At 33.4% G+C, this 19,749-nt stretch overlaps 1 protein-coding gene across 1 annotated transcript in view; it reads left to right on the top strand.

Moving 5' to 3' along the window:
- LOC122566525 (two pore potassium channel protein sup-9) overlaps nucleotides 1–13,007 on the top strand; it is a 161,805-nt gene extending 148,798 nt beyond the window's left edge. The window contains exons 2-7 of the mRNA XM_043723924.1: nucleotides 4,737–4,867; nucleotides 5,515–5,868; nucleotides 7,029–7,184; nucleotides 7,791–7,966; nucleotides 8,647–8,976; nucleotides 10,519–13,007. Of these exons, the coding sequence (XP_043579859.1) occupies nucleotides 5,742–5,868; nucleotides 7,029–7,184; nucleotides 7,791–7,966; nucleotides 8,647–8,976; nucleotides 10,519–10,830 (1,101 nt within the window). The 5' untranslated portion in view covers nucleotides 4,737–4,867; nucleotides 5,515–5,741 and the 3' untranslated portion in view covers nucleotides 10,831–13,007. The remainder of the gene's footprint in view (nucleotides 1–4,736; nucleotides 4,868–5,514; nucleotides 5,869–7,028; nucleotides 7,185–7,790; nucleotides 7,967–8,646; nucleotides 8,977–10,518) is intronic.
- The last annotated feature ends 6,742 nt before the right edge of the window (nucleotides 13,008–19,749 follow it).

The following is a 19,749-nucleotide window of genomic DNA, read 5'->3' as shown; positions in this document are numbered from 1 at the left end:
AGCTTCTAAATATAAAAATCAAAGTAACACAGGAAACTATCATCCGATTGTATCAAGCAATGTATCAAATTAACAGCCTATTATGAAATATCAAATAAGATAAATAAAACAGAAAACTGAAACTAGTAAATATTTATAATTGGCAAAGTGAATTTATCTCGAAATGTTTCGTGTATTAAATTTGCTTCATAGAATAGCTGGGGATGGACTTCTTACGGATAACTTGTAACCAAGTTTCCGGAGGAAAGTGTCGTCGTCGTGGTTACGTGTCGCTTTTCATTTTGAAGTTACAGGGATGGCCAGCATAATACACTCTTAACGTTAAAGCTGGAACTCTGATTATAAACTAACTTTAGCACGGTCGGTTGTGTTAACGTTAATGTCAGTTGTATGATTGTGATATCGTAGTCGCATTGTAAACGATAGTCGTAAATCCGGTCATTATTCTATGCTCTCCTACTGATTCCTAGTTATATGACGCGAAATTCAACTCATTAGTGGTAACGAGGTTTCAATTTCAGTCCCCCTGGTGTCCTTTAATAACGAAGATGACAGAAACTCGAATAAATTACAACAAGCAATCCGAGTTTCTAACAAACCTGATAATATTCTTCCGAAGAAAAGTATACAAGATAATAGTTAGAATAAAGGGTTCAGGATGCCAATAGCAATATTTTCAACCTATTGACATATTTTTTATAACACATATGTATGGTATCAGCCAAAATTTTCGAATCACTCTATTAATTAAATTTTTATTGAATCTCTTGCCAATTTTATTAATGCTAGGGATATCAATGGCAATTTTTAATCGTGGATGCGAAATAAACTTAAACCTTCTTTGCTTCGAATATTCATAATCCTCGCAACTTGTAAAATAGGGTATCGACTTTAATGCATTTTTAACTACGTACCAAACCAAATAACATAGTACCTAATATAGAGTAATAAAGTAATAAAAAATAAAATAGGAGAAACCAAGTCAATGGCCAATTTTAGACGAGATAGAATGGACACAGAAATTAGTATTACTACAAGATAGAAACCCAGAGAATGAAATTCTATGTACTCTTGCCGTTCCCTGTTGCAAATTTTATGAAGCAGTCGAGATTTCGTGCCACTAACCGGAAATTCAGCAGACTAAATTCTGTCAGGAGAACGAATTAGCTAGTAGTGGGATTATACGAGCAATCACGAATCGTCCTTGCAAAATTAACCTTAGAAGTTACCAACCAGATGGTCCCAGGCTTTTGGCTCTCGTGCAGTTGGCCTCGAATGCAGTTACAAAATTTACTATCACACCAGTCACTTTCCAAAAATATACGTACTTTACCAGCAATTCCTCGTGTTTTACAATGGAGCATCAAACATTTCAAAATGTCAGTCATTTATTAATAAATTAACTTTTCAGATAATTTTGGCGCCATCGAAACTACCGAAGATGAAAGTTAGCTTTGTATTCCAAGTTGATTTGCAAAATAAATATATAAAGCGATAATAAAGATAATACTGAAAATGAGATATAATATTTTATACTCGATGCTGGATGTTTCTTAACTGTTCCTTTTTTATTTTTATTGTAAAAATAAAATACAGATGCATTGGTGTTAAAATTAGAACTACCGATAACACGAGTGTAAGTAATAAAAAATTCAGAAAGCGAAGGTACGAAAAGAAAATCAAACTTTTCTTTCGGTTGTTTCCCTCAAAATACATCAAAAATAAATGTATACAATTTCTATAAGAATTAAATTAAATTTATGGAACGATAAATTATATTCTTTCATTCATTATTTTCTTTTGCGAAATTTCCAAATTATTACGTTACCTTAAAACATTATGTAACTTAAAAATTACATATTCATATGTCCACGTTTTGATAATATGATATTTGTCTGCCTGTCATTTCACTATTGTATGTTATTAGTAGATCACTAGAAAAATACCAAATGATTTATTTATAACAATTGTTCATTCCCCGATTTTAAATTGAACTAAATATTACTATGATCTTTTTCTCTTATAAGTAAATAACATTCTGTTTACGGAAGGATACGGAAGGATAAAAACAGGCGAAAGCATCAAGAAAGTAGATGAAAGACGTAAAGAAAAGGTAGCTATCAGTAGTGAAAGATACATATCCACCAATTACACGAAAAGCAAGTGGATTCGATTTAAACACAAAGGATCGCCATTGCATCTTGCGTTTCATTTATTTTAACTCGAGTTACTTCGCGGCAGTTCTATCTAAGTACTTGTTCGTGAAATTCTCGTTTAGCCGTTTCCTGTGTACAGTAAATACTTTCAGATAAAAGCTCACTCTGATAAACTTCGATTAAGTTCAACCCTTGATACCCTCAATGCGGTTTGGCGTCCAGATAATTAAGGATTATAATAGGATGTCATTAAAATACCAGAAGATTAAACATTTGCCAAATTAACTTTTTATCTGTGTTCTAAAAGTAATAGTATTATCTTAATTCTTTCTACCCTCTCTGATATTCTTTAACATTTATCATTCATATCTTTATTATTTGTTATCAAGGAGATTTTAAATATATGTAAATTGCACAGCAACCAGGATGAATACAAAGGATTCCTGTAAAACGCAAGTCGACTTATTGGAAATGCTCTGGTCGTATCCTAAATGGCGTAATCAAGAGCTTCTAGATCCCAAGGGCTCTTTTACAGCACTTTCCTGAAGAGACACTGTGAGCCAAGATTGAAAACCTTAGTCATGACGTATAGATGAAGTTTGCTCGTACGTTGCCTAGTTCAATTTTCGTTTCATCAGAGGCTCCGACCCTTTGTACTCCACTGATGACGATACAACAAGATTGATAACGTGAAAATTGTTTTTTATATCGTTACCATCGATCAAAAATTTAAAAAACGAATAGGCACGTTACCGTATAAATAAATTTACAAACATTTATAATCATTTACTTTTTCAAACAAAAGTTTGATTTTAAAAAATTTCAATTCAAAACCGTGCCAAAGTTGATGATCAATTGTAGCATTTAAATTTTTTAAGAGCAAAAAATTAATAATATATGGTGTTTTTATAAAGATATATCTACTTAGATATGTTTTGCTAAGAAAAGCACGTAAAGTATAAAATGAGGAACTAAAGTAATGTCTTTCTATACTTAGTAATAACGTTGTTAACAGCAAAATAATCTCAGAGTAATATTTTTAAACTTTTTGTTTCTGTCATGAACGGAATAATGGTAAAATTAATTAAAAATCGTATTAATTATCCATGAGCGTCGCTTTCGCTCTCGTAGTGTAAAATATTCAGGCTCGAACGATAGGAGACAGATCACGGTGTGCACAAGAGGAATATAATTAAACACGTGACAACGGCACATGATGCTGCGACCACGTTTATGCGAACGTCCGGCGTTGACTTTTGCCGATAAACGCGCGTCGACACAAAGTAAAACGTGGCTCATCGTGGCTGACAAACGTGACATGGTCCTCGTCACAAAGCGCGGACCATTAGCGTAAATCCAGATTTAATAGGCTGAGGGAACAATAATGAGTACTCGCCGGACTCCTGTTACGCAGGAATATGTATTATTCATGTATTCATGATAGCCTAGAAAATCCATTGGCAAATGGACGACGTCGCCCGATTACATTCAAGATGCGTTTTTTTTTTCATGAACGGAGAAAAATTCACGATCCGATAACTCTAAGATTATTGCACTTACAAGATTAATTCATAAATTTCAGCTTAACACGTTTTTGAAAATTCTCCATTAAAATTTAATTAACATGGGTGCTATTATTAATCGTGAAATTACTAAAGTAATATGAAATTACTAATTAATAAAAGTTATATAATTATATTGCATCTTCTCAAACATAAACAGGTGTCTGACTACTTGGAAGTAATTCACCTATATCATAGCAATTTTCTAAGATTGCACGGTCACAGCCATTATTCTTCGCATAAAATACACGCGTTTATTTTTATCCTTGCTTAACTTCCTGTACGACAGCGTTATGATTCTTTGATGTATCGTTCTCACGTCGTTAATCGATATCCATTAAGATGAGAGTTCGTGGAACCGATGCGGGCAGAGAACGCGGCAATCCGAGCAGGAAAGGCCGACGTGGAACAGATTAAAGGTGCACCGACTTGTAATTCTTGCTCGATTTCCTATCTAGGCCACAGTCTTTGACATTTAAAGAAATAATCGCGATAAGTCCGACAGGAGCGCACTTTTCTGTTCTCCCCTTTGAACGATTCGTTTTACATTTAATAACATGAAATATTTAATTCCTTTATTCTAGAAACAATTAAGCAATCACAAATATTAAAGAATTCTTCGAGGACGAATACAATATTAGAAATGAAACAAGCAATTGTATTTGACGTTGTTCCATTATTGTTGAATTTTTATCTCAAAATAATATTTCTCTCCTTGAAAGACAGACGAATGTAAGATAACTTTTTTTTCATAATCTAATTATTGCATATTATATAATCAGAACGATAGGGATCTATCTACGTTATGTAATAAATAAAGAAGATTTAATAACGTTTGAACGTTTCTCTAAACCCAGACAAACCTAAGCCTTTCAACAAATATGAATTTATCACTTTCTTTCGTGCAACCCTTATATTAAATAGTTCACACTGTTACATCTGTAACTGAAACAATTATTCCAATCTTCCCAAGAAGCGAGGAGCAAAAACTTATGAAAATTCAATTGCTCGGTTTTAGTCGGCACTGAAAACGTTGGGTGCTAAGCTGAGGAATGGAGGGAACGTGGCAGTGGGAGCAGCGAAAGCACTGCCATATCATTCTGCTCAACCCTTTGTCGTACGTAAAAGAGAACCCGGAACAGGCTGCAGGTGAGTTCTTCTACATCAGCAGATTTTTTGCTCGACCTAGCCTCCTCACGGATATCTCTCGGTTGAAGTCACTCGAAGGAGAAAAGGACGATTCTCAAAAGAACCCCGTTTTAGCGGCAAGGACGCGATTATGCCTTTTTATATCTTCGGAACCCCTAACGTCGTACCGCGACTAACGTTCAGGGGACGTTTGAAAAGAGATCCTCCGGTAGCCCTCGAACTGCATTACCAATACGAATATCCGGAGTTCATGCGAAAAAGACTCCTTCTCTGCCTCAACTTATTTTCCTTGTTCGCGTGTCCATTCGTCTCGCTTATCGTATCCTTTTATCACAGTACAAATTTGATTTTTATCGTCGCTGAAGAAAATTGTCCTGACAAAATTTTACTTTAGTTTAAGTTATCTCGAAATAATCGTTTCTAATGATTTACGGACTTCTATTCCATGAAATGATGTAATCCGTGAAATTAAATTAGTAGTTAAATATTGTATATTTAATCTTTTAATAAGATTAAAAGAAAGGTGAATATTTTAATTTTATTGCGAGAAAATACAACCAACTAAGCGGAATATCATTCGAATCTCTTCAAAAATACTACGATTAATTTGAACAATAATTTGATAAGGATATGAACACGTTTTTTAGATGAACGAAAGCGGCTACAAGGTAGTCTCTGCAAGGAAGAAGACACCCTGAAGAAGAGGAGTCGCGTGCCGGGTCTGTAGCGCTCGGTAAAGAGAAGAAGGGCCCCCCGAGCATCATCAGAAAGGAGAAGGGGTCGTCATGGGCCCGGCACACCAAATCGTACCCCACTGAGCGATGCAAGTAGTTAGGGCCGGGGCCCTGCTAGTGAGCATGTGGCTCACTAGAGAATGAAGAAGCAAAACGTCCGGACCCTATCGTTGATCGTCTTCACGTTCACCTACCTCCTCGTCGGCGCTGCAATCTTCGACGTTCTCGAGTCCGAGACGGAGAAACGACGCAAGGAAGCATTGGACGGTACATTTCTTGTCGATAGATACAGATTAAAGAAAACAATGATTGCACCTTTTTATAAGAAACGTTTTCTATTTGGAATATGTTTCTATTGAAATATTTGTTCTATTGGAACATTTGTTCTATTGGAATATTTATTCTACTGGAATATTTCTTCTCTGTGGAATATCCTGTGAATTCGATAAATTCATCGGTTAGAATTTTTATTGGCGAAATTTTAATAATATCGGTGAATAAAAGAAGAACTCGAAAAGCTTTGTCGATTGAACAATGACGGTGATTATTAATTATTAGATGATGAAACGAAATAAAAGGTTTCCTATATATAATTCCTATATAATTATATACTCATATATATATATTCCTATATTTCCTATATTCATCGTTCGAGGCATATAAAATTTACTTCTTTGGAATTGCCTAATTAACTACGTTCGCCGTGAGTTACATAATATACGAAGTAATATAATTTATATTTTGAGTTGTATTTTTATATTCGTATTTATCGTAAATGTTTTATAGGTAAATGAGATAATCGGTCCGGTTTTAAAATTGTATGATCTATCAATGTGTAGACTTAGGAATCGTAGCAAGGAACTTGGTGGAATAATTGATACGACATCTAAATTATGTTATTGCAAGCTTTGACGCAATAATAATATAATTTAATTTTATTAAATATTTGTAATCTTTGATTCATTAGGAAATAAAAGGAAAGTAGCGATGTTTTTAAAAGTTTCATGACTGAAACTGGATTTTGTTACATTCGGGAAGTTTAGATTATATCAGACACTTAAAATGTAATTTTATTTAAAGTATCGACTTTCCGTCGCTTTACATAGATAAAATAAACTTCCCAATTGCTTCTCTGTCATTTGCACGTATTTGATACTATTAATCTTGAATTCCGAATTTGGAAATCTGTAAACTAACTTATAATTCTCATGGAAATATAATTGAAAAATTCGTTTAAGGTATATAATTATAACTATAATCTGTAATCTATAATTAACTATAAATATATTAAAAAATATTGAATATTAGAGAGAAATATGTCATACGTATGTACATATACATGTAAGTATTAATAAAAACAACAACTTGATACAATTAAAAAGTTCAACACGTAATAAAATGTGAAGAAATATATCTTTTGTTAACAGACATTGAAAAGATGGTTATACGCAAGTACAATATAAGCGAGGACGACTTCAAGATCATGGAAACAGTGGTGCTGAAGACGGAACCTCATAAAGCTGGTCAGCAGTGGAAATTCGCCGGAGCGTTTTATTATGCGATCACAGTCCTCACCACTATCGGTACGTTTTAATTAATTACATTCCTCTATAATACTATCTAAAATGATCTAATCGATGTATACTGACTTATTCATTTCAAAATTCTTGTCTGATTTAAAACATATCCTCATTTAACAACTATTTCATGCAATGAATCATTAACCCTTCCGCTACTAAAATATAAAACAATCATTTATTAAAAGTGTATGGTATATGTTCTCTGGAACATAAAATCATTTTTATTTTCATTTCTATGTGTTATACTATCTATAATACAACTAATATTAATAAACAGTAATAATAGGAATAAAGAATAAAATTATAGAAACTGTTTTAATATGTATCGTCATCGACAAAAATTGCTTTGATTTGCACGCAAAGAATATTTCGAATATCAGCGATATTGTAGCAAAAGGGTTAAATGCATCAGATCCTCTCTCAAAATAAATATTTCAAAAAATTGGATATTCATTAACGTCAAATGCATTTTGATTTTGTTCCATTACAGTGTGCTTCGTTTGAAACATTTGCTCTTTGACATTTCATTTTTACTGCTACATATGTCGAGCAAATTCGTTTATTAGATTTATCGAATTATACTGTCTGTATTTATCCATTGATTTTTAGGTTACGGACATTCGACGCCGAACACCATTAGCGGCAAGCTGTTCACGATGTTCTACGCGATCGTCGGTATCCCGTTAGGACTCGTAATGTTCCAGAGCATAGGAGAGCGTCTGAATAAATTCTCATCCGTCGTAATACGGAACGTAAAGAAGCTTCTTAACTGTAAGGATGTCCAGGTAAAACTATAAACACCACCTGCTCTTGCATACTTCATGACGAACGATCGATACAAAAGATCGTTCCAGCCTGATGCCATTGGATTCAAAATTTAGATGCTGGAATAGGTTCATTGAGGAACGAAAAATTCTACTATTGGTGCCGATCGTTTAATTTTACAATAAAATTATATGTATCAAAATAATTTTAACTTCCCATAAACTTCCCAAGATATATTTTTTAATTCATGCGTATACAATTGTTTTCTGAAATTTGCAAGTTTCCTTACTACAATTTATCTCGCTACAAAATTTTCTTTTTCTTTTAAAAAAAGAACAAATTTAATTTAATTGTATCAGTCGAATGCTTTTACGATACAATTACCTATAATAAAATCAATATCGATATTACCGAAACATAGTTTCCTGTCAATCTTAATACTCAGTCAAGAAAACTTAGTCAAGTCAAAGAACTTAGTCAAGAAAAAGAAATTCAATCTGATTGGATTATAAAATATTCTTCTTCGCAACAACAAAGTTTCATAATAATAAATCAGACTATTGCGAACGTAAACTGCTGATAAGAGTATCTTACAATTAGAGCGAAATTAATAAAGTACTATGAAACGTTTCGACGCAGTTAAAAGCGGCCGTTTATCTGAGAACGAGTAAAGCAATAGCGAAAATTGTGTAATTTTCAGGCCTCAGAAATAAATCTTATCTGCGTGGTGACGACCTTATCTTGCTTAACGATTGCGGGAGGTGCCGCGGCGTTCTCTCGGTACGAAGGGTGGTCATATTTCGACTCCATCTACTATTGTTTCATCACCCTGACAACCATTGGCTTCGGCGACATGGTCGCGCTACAAAAGGATAATGCGCTGAACAACAAGCCAGAGTACGTGATGTTCGCCTTGATATTCATTTTATTCGGCTTAGCCATCGTCGCCGCCTCCCTCAATTTATTGGTGCTGAGATTTGTCACAATGAATACGGAGGACGAAAGGCGAGACGAGGCCGAGGCTCTACAGGTAAGGAAACATCGCACCAGCTTTTACGTCGTCCATCAAAGTATTGATCTTTTAGAAAATATTTTAGACCCGGGAAAATATCTCCGTCGTTTTCTCATAATAACCTGATACATCTTTTTAATGATTAATTGATTCTTTTTCCTTGCTTTTGACCATTAAATTCATCGGATCATTTTCCAACAGTAGTTCGATATATATTTTTTTAAATGAATAATTAATTTATTTTCTGTCGCATTCCTCTTTAATAATCTGTATAAAAATAGTTATTTTTGCATGAAGCACAAAATTAATAATTGAAATATGATAAAATGGAAGAACGCGTTCCTTAATCCTTTTATATGCAAAGTTACGTTCAATGTGAGTGAAATCTAGTAATTTAAAATCGACACGGTATAATATCTGCTTCTTATGTCCTTGATAAAGAAATTTTAGTAACCCTTTGCGGTCTATGTTCGTCGAGTAATACTCTATTAAACACGTCATTGGACATGTCATTTTGTCTTTTAAACGTTCGATGCAAAGTAAATGCAATAAAACTTGAACTTTTAATTTGATTGCATAAGACAACAATCCCGATATATGACGATAGCATAATTTACTTTCAATACGCAAAAAATAAAACAGATTAAAATTTTGTTTACTTAATCTTTTGTATTAAAACATCAAGTCACGGCCGTAGCAAGGCTTATAATCTAAGTTCAATGAAGTCAAACTGTATCTGTTACAATATGTAGTTTGAACTATAACTTCAAACTATACAATTTATAGACAAACAATTACGTATAATATTTCAATATTATTACATGTGCATACGTATCAACCTCTCAAAAGTAGAATCAATCAACTCAATTTTTATCAATTTCTCAATTTCATTATGTAAATAAGCTATGACAAATTACATTACGATTAATGTTTAATTCTCAAAACACAAATTTCTTACTCCCATAAATAATAGCAAATTTCAAAACGAATTTAAAAAATACCGTTTGCAACATCGTCACTTTTCTCTGCATTTCAATTTATGTAGTTGATCACTGTGGCTTCCGAATGGCTCATATAAGATTTGTCATTGTCTCATTGAAGGAAAGAAACCTGTTATAGGAACGAATATTTATTTATATTACTCAGTTTCCCTTTCTACGTTTCTCCTTAACTCAATATCCAACTAAAAGCAGTATTTGTTCGAACGTTTCACCGCTTACGACATATCCATAATAAGAACGCCATTATATTTTCGAACGACCAAGTAATACATGGCGTTTTAACGGTTACACGTGACGCCGGACCGCAAAGGGTTGGTACCCAACCTCCGCGTACCTTGAACCCCGCCAGCTATACCAAATCAATACAAGAAAAGCATCCAACAAAATGCCTCATTCCACTCTCTCAACCTCCCTTTCCCAAAAGCAAACCTGACCCAGTCGAAATCCACGCGAACACGTTTCGATGGTAGAATCCGCCGAATCAACAACCGAACGTGTTCGCGGCATAACGATTCCGGATGATGACAGAGACACAAAAAAGGAAATTGTTATGACGCAGGCTGCGCAAGGAGCAGTGCGCCTGGAGGGCGACGTAATAACGGCGAACGGCTCGATACTGTCGGGCCAAGTAGGCAACCACGGTGACACGATATCGCTGGACGACGAGACGTCGGTCTGCAGCTGCTGCTGCAGCGGTTTCCAGAAGAAACGGCGGAGACCACGGTTCACGGTTCGTCGCTCGCCCGGTAAGATCTCGCATCTGCTGCCGATGCAGCAGCTGCCGTTGAATATACGCAGTGACCTACACCCGCCACCGTTGACGCCGTTGTTGCAACTGCCGCCGTTGCATCAACATCGAGCCAGCATCTGACGACCATCAACCGCTGTCAGTACGTTATCTCAACAACAACTGCCGCGACGGGTGTCTGTCTGAGACTCTTTCCCTCGTGCAACAAAAGGGGGCAGATCATACGGAGGGGAATGAGATAGAGAGAAAGAAAGAGCTTTTACCGGTGACCGCTTCAACGAATTTAATCCTAGGAATCGGTCTCGCCGCCTCGCCGTTTTAAACATCGCGGGAACCATACCATAAATAGGGTGAATTGGGGAAAGTTAAGCAGTTTAGCTATTGGATGAATTGTATTTTATGGTATATCGAGTTGTTTGAAAGGATCGTAGATAATGGAGATTGAAAAAGAATTGAGAGGCAATGTATTTTCAGAGATAATACATTTCAATTAGATTTTCTTTTGCGCATGGTTCGTTTCTTTCGATAACTTTACGTCATGTATAAAATAGTATAGGATTCGAGTTGTTCAGTATGAATTTCTTTCGAAACTTTACAAGTATTCAACTTTTCGTCAATGAAAAAGTTAGATAGAAACGAGAATAAATGATTGCGAAATCGTGTTATGTACATTGATAGGAAGATTTAAATTTAATGTTGCAACTAGCATTCAGTATCGTCTTGTTATAAAATGAAACCGTATTAATTAATGAATTACAGCCTCTTTTTCGAATCAGGCATTTGCCTTTGAAGTATCGAAGTTGAGTATTGAAATACTTGACAGAAGTTTATGGTGGCTAATGTGTTCTTCCGATTCCATTAAATATAATACAAACTATGTATGTATATCCATTATCGAAAACGCTACGAACTTTCAAAACAACCTAATATTTGGATTGAAAATGATAAGTAGCTGATTGTTAGATAATATTTTTTGAATTCGATCGATGTGATATTATGTTTGAATAATTTTAATGTAGGATAAAAATGTTAAAATTGTATTTTAGAAAATTATCTATCGGTAGGAGGCGAAAATAAGATATGTACCTTAGATTTGATTTTCTGTCCAAGGTGTTGAGACAAAGATTTTGATAATACTTCTGATACAATTCTATATACAATACTTTACTAATGGTATGGTTATTGCGAAATTGCCGCAAAGATGACGAAATTCTAGTCAATCATTTTTCAATTAATTGAGAAACTCCATTAACGATATCGGAATACGTAGCACAAGAAAATGATTATTATTAGAAAAATTGGTGATTTCGTGAAAGAATCTTATTCCTCGAAACTTGAAATGAAAGTCTCGAAAAATAATTTTGAAAGATCGGCAATTGAATAAAAATTTATTTAAAAAAATCGCAAGCTAATTGTATTCCCTCGAGGACGGAATTCAAGTGCTTCCTATTATGTCTATGCTCTTCCACTATTTTAACAATCACGTGTTTTTCTCACAAGCTCGGCAGAGATATTTCCTACATTACAAAATTGTTAATAATACGAAGTTCTTCCATTGCGTTATTTCTATGCAAAAAGAAAGAAGACAGAATCTCGTCACGGATGCGATCAGGCGGTGAATTGATTCTCAGAAGCAAGTGTTGTGCATGTACAAAGAAAAAAAACGGGATGTGCGAGTGATTATGTGTTCCATAGCCAAGAAGCATTAACAAACAAACCAAAAAAACGAAAACAAAAAAGAACAAAAAAAAAAAAAACAAAAAAATAAGCACGTGAGAGAGGGACAGAAGAGAAGAAAGAAGAAACTATATATATATCTGCGTTCACACTGCTACAAGGAAGAAAGAGAGAAATATATATTATGAACAAAATATATACACACCAAAAGACATATACACAGAATAAACACGACTTTTTTCATTAAGAAGGCATTTTACAATTTGTATATAATGAACTATAGATATTACACGTACGAATCTAGGTGTACGGAATTATGGCGTTTCGATCTTACGATGTGTATAAGTACATACTTGCGAGACAACATTATATTATTTATTATGTGAGTGCGCGGGTACATGACAAAAATCCCATTCTAGATTTTCCATTTAAACTACCGTTTAATTAAATGATCCAGATCGTTGAATGATCGTGGCCGTAAACTACGTAGAACTCTAGCTACTGTAGATCTTCGTCACGCACGGATGCTCGATCGGGAGAAATTAAATTTAAACCAAAATAAATAAATAACACATATATATACATATATGCATACATGCATATATACATACATACATACATACATACATACATACATACATACATACATACATACATACATACATACATATATACATACATACATACATACATACATACATACATACATACATACATACATACATACATACATACATACATACATACATACATACATACATACATACATACATACATACATACATACATACATACATACATACATACATACATACATACATACATGCATACATACATACATACATACATGCATACATACATACATACATACATACATACATACATACATACATACACACACACATACATACATGCATATATACATACATATATACATGCATACATATATATGTATGTATATATATATATACACACATACATATTATCTAACGAAGATAACCAATCCAAAAAGCTGTAGAACACGAGAATTAAATATCGTCCCTTGATCTTTATTGGTTACAGTTTACCTACGAAAAGTCAATCCATCGAGACACGAAGCACGTATTTCCGAATAGATAAACGCGTCATACTATAGTCGAACACGAGCGGAACAATTCTCTTGCCTTTTATCGACAAGTAGAACGTATTCGAGTATTTTTAAGACGTACACACTGGATTGCACACACACGCGTAGCGTAAGTAGTGAAACTTCGTTTGCCCTCGCTCGGTCTACCGAGTGAATTTCAAAACGGCCGGCAAAAAGGAACCCAATGTGACAGGCACTTTTAAAGGGCGTTCTTTATTTTCATCCGTACACTTCGTTTCATTCTATCGTTCTTTTAGTTGTTGTATCGCGTCACTTTCGTTACGTATCGAGGCGCAAGTTCTTCGTCAACCCTTACCTTAGACTCATACTACATTTATCAATCCTTCCAACACTGCAAGAATAAATAACACGCGATATCATTTCCTTTCTAAGAGAACCACAAACAAACTATATCGAATAGACGTTCCATGGAACGCTGTAAAATTTGCAGAAAAATTACGCTATTTTACAACAAAAGGGTTGAAAAAATTATGCCGTTTCAACTTTCTTCGATATTTATTATCTCACATCCAACAGATATATCCTTTCGAAATCGATGTACTTAAATCATACTAACAGTTCATAAGTTACAATGTGTTTACGAAGCTTAGGGGTTAACGAAAACGATGAACCGTAATTGAGGCTGAAAGCGTCATGGACCACGTAACCGGAAGTACACGCGATTCAACAAATCAATCATAATTATTGAATGTTTTGTTTAACCACGTACAATCCAAACTTATTGACAACAGTTGTGTTTAAGAGAGGTGACGAGAAAAAACTCAATGAATCGATACACTTGCTGTGTCTTCGCTAACACTCGCTACGACAGAACGAACAAACGAATTCCATTTGTAACATACTAGGATAGGAACAAACAATGATTACGTCGATTGGAATAAGAGTTCGCACGATTCATTTAAAAGATCAAACGCGAACATGTGAGTATCATATGGAAACGAATTCGAAAAATCTTATGGATGAAAGTCATTATGGATGAAAGGAGAATTTCATTTTTTACGCTCCTCCCAACTGAACAAAATGATTTTTGATCGTTTACACTAATTAGCAGTAAAGAACGGTAGCCTCTTCGGAATTATAAATACCAATTACTGACCTCTCTCCCTCTGGCCCCGAATCTAAGGTCATTCATCAACCTCCTCCCTCCACTTTCCTTTCATCCAATTATCATTAAATTAGAGATTTATTACATTAACGTTTAAAATGAAATATTCCCCAGCGAGAATAAAGTTTCTAATAATCAGATATACATTTTTTTATTCTCAAATGGACGTTATAGCGTGTTAAGATAATACAAGGATCATATAGACTTTCATATAATATTATACTTTATACTTGTAGCAAGATTTCATAAAAAATAAGTGAGCTTGTATTAACCCTTTAACACCTTCGAGTCTGTAGCAAGGTTACGAATATTTATTTCGTCTTTATCGTTGATTTTTAGTGTTGTAAAAGACATGTTTACGATACATAATGGAAACGCTTATGCAAGAAAAAAAGAAATGAGAACATTCGTTTAACGATAAATACCGACAGTTTGTCACTAAATTAATAAGTAATATTGCATATCTGTCTGTTTCACGTCTTAACTTGTGGCGATCATGACGAGAACAGTTAGAATGTAAAAAGTGTTCCGAAGGTAGCTGATTATTGAATTAAACAATAACAAAATGGCAAGAAGGATAAAAAAATATATTCTGTTTGCCATTAATAGATAAATATCGATGAAGGACAGACGAGTATGGAAAGAGCTTGTTTATATTACCGATCGATTTTGAGTGGCTTACTAGAAAATGTGTACTGGTATAATTAACGAGAAAAAAAGAAAAGAAAACACACAAAAAAATTAATCAATCCAAAATGTTCCCACAAAATGCAAGCTCAAAATATTATAATGTCACGAATTATATTCAAGTGCCATTGTTTTCTTATGCATGTTCGAATCCTTGTATTACTTTGGTAAAATGTATTATTAAAGAGCAAGTAAAGAATGTATCTGGAAGTCGATGAATAACGAGTTCTAGATAGTGTTCATTAACGAAGTTTCATTAATAGGCCATAGTCTATAGCATACGATCTGTAATAACATCGGTTTGCCACTTTTTAAGCCTTCAAAATGCTTAAAGAGTTTGCAGGAGGAGTTCCCTTTTTTAATTTGTAAAATTCATCGTATTAATCATAAAGAATAATCAGAAAAGTAAATAGTACATAAACATGTTCTTAGACAACTTTAGTAAATCAACGGTGTCAATACGTCATTCACCTTTTTTTACGTACGATATACAATTTTTGAAGATTACTGCAGTACAAATGGCCATAAACCCAAACAGAATTCACTGATAATTGCAACTCATCGCGAAGGTTTATCTTCGGCGTGGAACATTCTCTTTTTATCGATTAGTCCCTTCTGTGTAAACAGTTAGCTATAAATTTACGTGTTCACAGCCCCTGTTGGTTTCGTATCCGACTTGAATACAAAAGAAACTACATTTTCACTGGTAGAACCTAACGGATACGAGTAATTGCAAAACTGACGAAATTTTACTAATATAAACAATATCTTGCATACGATAGATATCCGGCTCCTCGTTTAAAAAGGGAACTATATATTAATGACTAATTTTAAAAGAACGATTTTCCAAGTGGTAGCTCATACTATGAATCGTTAAAGTGTATCGAAATTTAGGAGATGCGTAGCCGGTGTGAAAAAAGATTACACCGTTCAAAGTCAGACATATGCTTCGTTCAGATCGCGATAGAATATTGCGTTTTCCTATCATCCTTCTCCCATCGATGTTTGATCATTTTAGCTTATTAAAAAAACGAGGTCTTATATCGATATGGTGTGAAATGTATTAAATATGCATAAATTGTCAACGATCTTCGACCAACGCTAGCTTAATTAGTCCCAGTATTGCTGGATAAGCGAAACGACGTTAAGACTTAACCAACAAAAAAAGAACAAAAAAAGAAAAGCGATGTTTAAAAAATCATCAGTCGTTCTGATCCCTAATAAAGAGAAAAGCGGTTGAAAAATTTTTGCACGGTGTCTGACGTTTTTCGATATATAACGGCTCAAAGAATCATGAAGGTTACTTATCATTTATACCTCTTTAGCATAACGTAGGATTGAATCGATCGAACGTTTAAAAAAAAATTCGTATTATTCGACATGTAGTAAGAGATGAGACGGTTAAGTATAGTGTTTAAATGATTTAATAGGCATCGATTAACAGCCACCATTGTGAAGGAAATGAGAAGAGCGCAAGAATTTTCATTCCGCTTGTTTCCCAAATTCGAAGATTCGATCAGTTGAATTAACGTGTTAAGTACGTTGATTGGCTTAAAAATTCAACGAATCATTAATCGGCATTTGAAATTTGAGAATAAAAATTGAAATTAAGAGGACGTGTTATGTTTAGTATTTCAACAATTGATTGAATAGTATGATAAATCCATTTCTTCGATCTCTTTTACATAAAATCCATGGTAGATATACAAAACTTACTTTTTCTGGCCTTTATACCGACATTTTACTAATAAATAAATTTTATTCTTTTTTCATTCGTCAGTTATCGAATCTTACAATCATAGCAATGACATGTTCTATTAATTTCAATTTAGTACGAGCGATGAACTCGAACTCTAAAATGCATGTACGTATGATATACACGAATATATTCTGCGGTGCGGCGAGCCCGCAAAATTTCAACTTCCCGCATTTTTAACTTTGTATTAGTAGATAACGAACACGATGATTAATGTTACCTTACACGAATATAAACAATAATATTTGTAATAGCTGTAAATTTACATTACGACAACTCGGAGAGATATGAGATTAAACGAGAAAATTTAGACACACATTCACGCAATTTTTGCTATTATTGTTATAGCATAAAGTGTAAGTAAAATAGTTACGAATTTAACAAATTAATTAACAACTAATTAATTAACTATATATGAGCATCGAAATAATACAGTTTTATCGCGGTTTCATTGACAACGCAGATTATAAGCTGCAAGAGAATTAAAAATCGAGCAAAAAAAAAAAATGAAAAAGAACATTAAAAGCTGAACGCGAGAGAAAAAAAGAACAACAAAATCTGGCGTGTTGCACTTTCGAGGTTCTTTTAATAATTAGTCCTCCTATTAATATTTCGACTATGACTATTAATTTTTTCTAATCGTTTCACCAAGGAAACTATAGTAAAAAATTTGATATCCAATATATAGATGCGTCTATCTATTCGTAAAATAGTTTGATATTTTTAAGACCGTTAATTTCATCTGTATCCTTCGCCAATTGAATTCAAAAATTAGTTTCTTTCTCTACAAATTTGTACTGTATATAAATAACGAATGAGAAATTTTATTAAAAGCGTTCACAATTCAGAGAAGAATACCAAATGTCATTTATGAAAGAAATCAATAAAAAAAATTTCAATAAATTTAAACTCAAAACTCTTTAAGATGTATATAATAATAGGAGGATTAACGAAGGCTTTCTTCAGATCGAATCGTGTTCCGAAGAAATATCTTATTATGCAGATATGTAAGCCTTTCACTTCGGTTTTCATTCTTTCTTAAAATTAATGAAATAAAATATGCGAATCTGTTTATTGAGAAGAAGGAGGAAAAATGCCTGGAAATACTATCACTTGCGATAATCACGATTTACTTGTAAGATGCGAAACAAGGTCCTCGTTGAAAGAGAAAGAGAGATTACGGAAATAGAAATCCTAATGGCTTGTACGGGTACAATTTTCTCGAAAAAAAAAAAAATCGAAAGGAAGAAGACCACATATCCCTCGTTTTCATGTATTATAAATAATGCACCGTCGTTGCAAGGATCTTTAGAAGATCTTCCTTCCCTTCCCCATCCGATAAAAAAAAGTATCGAAAGAAAAGAAAATTAATGTTAAACGAAATAATAAAAAGCTGAACGATCGAAGAGATGATGAGAAGAAAATAAACACGACAACAGCATGCGTGTGATCGAAATCGATTCCCAAATCTGCCTGCATACACCGCCACGTGTACCGACGTTTAAGTGGATCGTAATTTGTAAATTACTATGGACTTCCTAATTATATGCTGGTATATGATAATACATGTGCTCTGCCACAATAAAGCAGTTTTTTTTATCTAATATGAATGCCGTCATTTCTCTCCCAATATACCTAAAAGAACTTATCTCAATATATTTAAGATACGAATAAAACAAAATATAGTAAAAAAATACAATTGTCAAAAGATTAATGAAATTGTGCCATTAAAATTTTATATAATCTTTTTATCATCACCATATGATTTCCATCAATGCATTATTTAAAGAATAACGCAAAATAGATTTTTAATTTAATGCAAAAATATAATATAAAAATATGGTTGTAGACATTCCTTCGGTGTTGTTTTAGCAATCCAAAATGTTTCTGCGTATATTGTAAAGATATTCTGTCAGAGAAACAGGTTGTAATTTAAATCAGGTTGTTATATCCAATAAAATTCACACAACCAAGGGAAAAGGCAAGGCAGGTCATTGATATCTTCAACAGCATGAGGGTAAGTTACACAATTTCAACGACAGAGAAACGTGGCAGCACTGTACTGTTTCTGTTATTTTTTGCATGAATATGTCGCTTTTATTCAGTAACATAAAAAAATTCGTGTCAATTCCACGTTAGATAAATTTAAATATCTATCGATAACGTAAGATACATTACATAATTACCTAGTTTACAAATATTTTTCGAATATATTAGTATTTTACTAAAATTAAAAAATTAAAATTTATGTAATGAAACACGTTATGTAAATTAGTATACCTAGCCTAATTAACATTTGCACTATACAATTTGTTACATCCGTAATAATAATTATGAATTTATTACACTTTTTAAAAATGAGCAATTTTATTATATATAATTAATGAAGATAAGAATATTCAAACATTTCCTCATGTAAATTTTTTTTTCTTTTATAGCTAGTTGTCCAAAAAGCAACCTCATTTTGCGTAAATGAGATCGTCAACAAAACGTGTTTCTACTATTTCCAAATAAGTCACGTGACTATTACCGAATACTTATAAAAGAAATTTGTAATTCGAAAAAACATGAAATACATTTAATTTTAGAAACAATGAACGTAAATTCCAAGTTTTAATATAATGTTAACGTAACTAACAATGAGTTTCGATATATTCTCATAAAGCTCCG

Source organism: Bombus pyrosoma, linkage group LG4 (assembly GCF_014825855.1).
Source record: "Bombus pyrosoma isolate SC7728 linkage group LG4, ASM1482585v1, whole genome shotgun sequence".
Lineage (NCBI taxonomy): Eukaryota > Metazoa > Arthropoda > Insecta > Hymenoptera > Apidae > Bombus > Bombus pyrosoma.
Note: the sequence above shows the minus strand (reverse complement) of the source record. Positions and strands in the feature narration are given on the sequence as shown.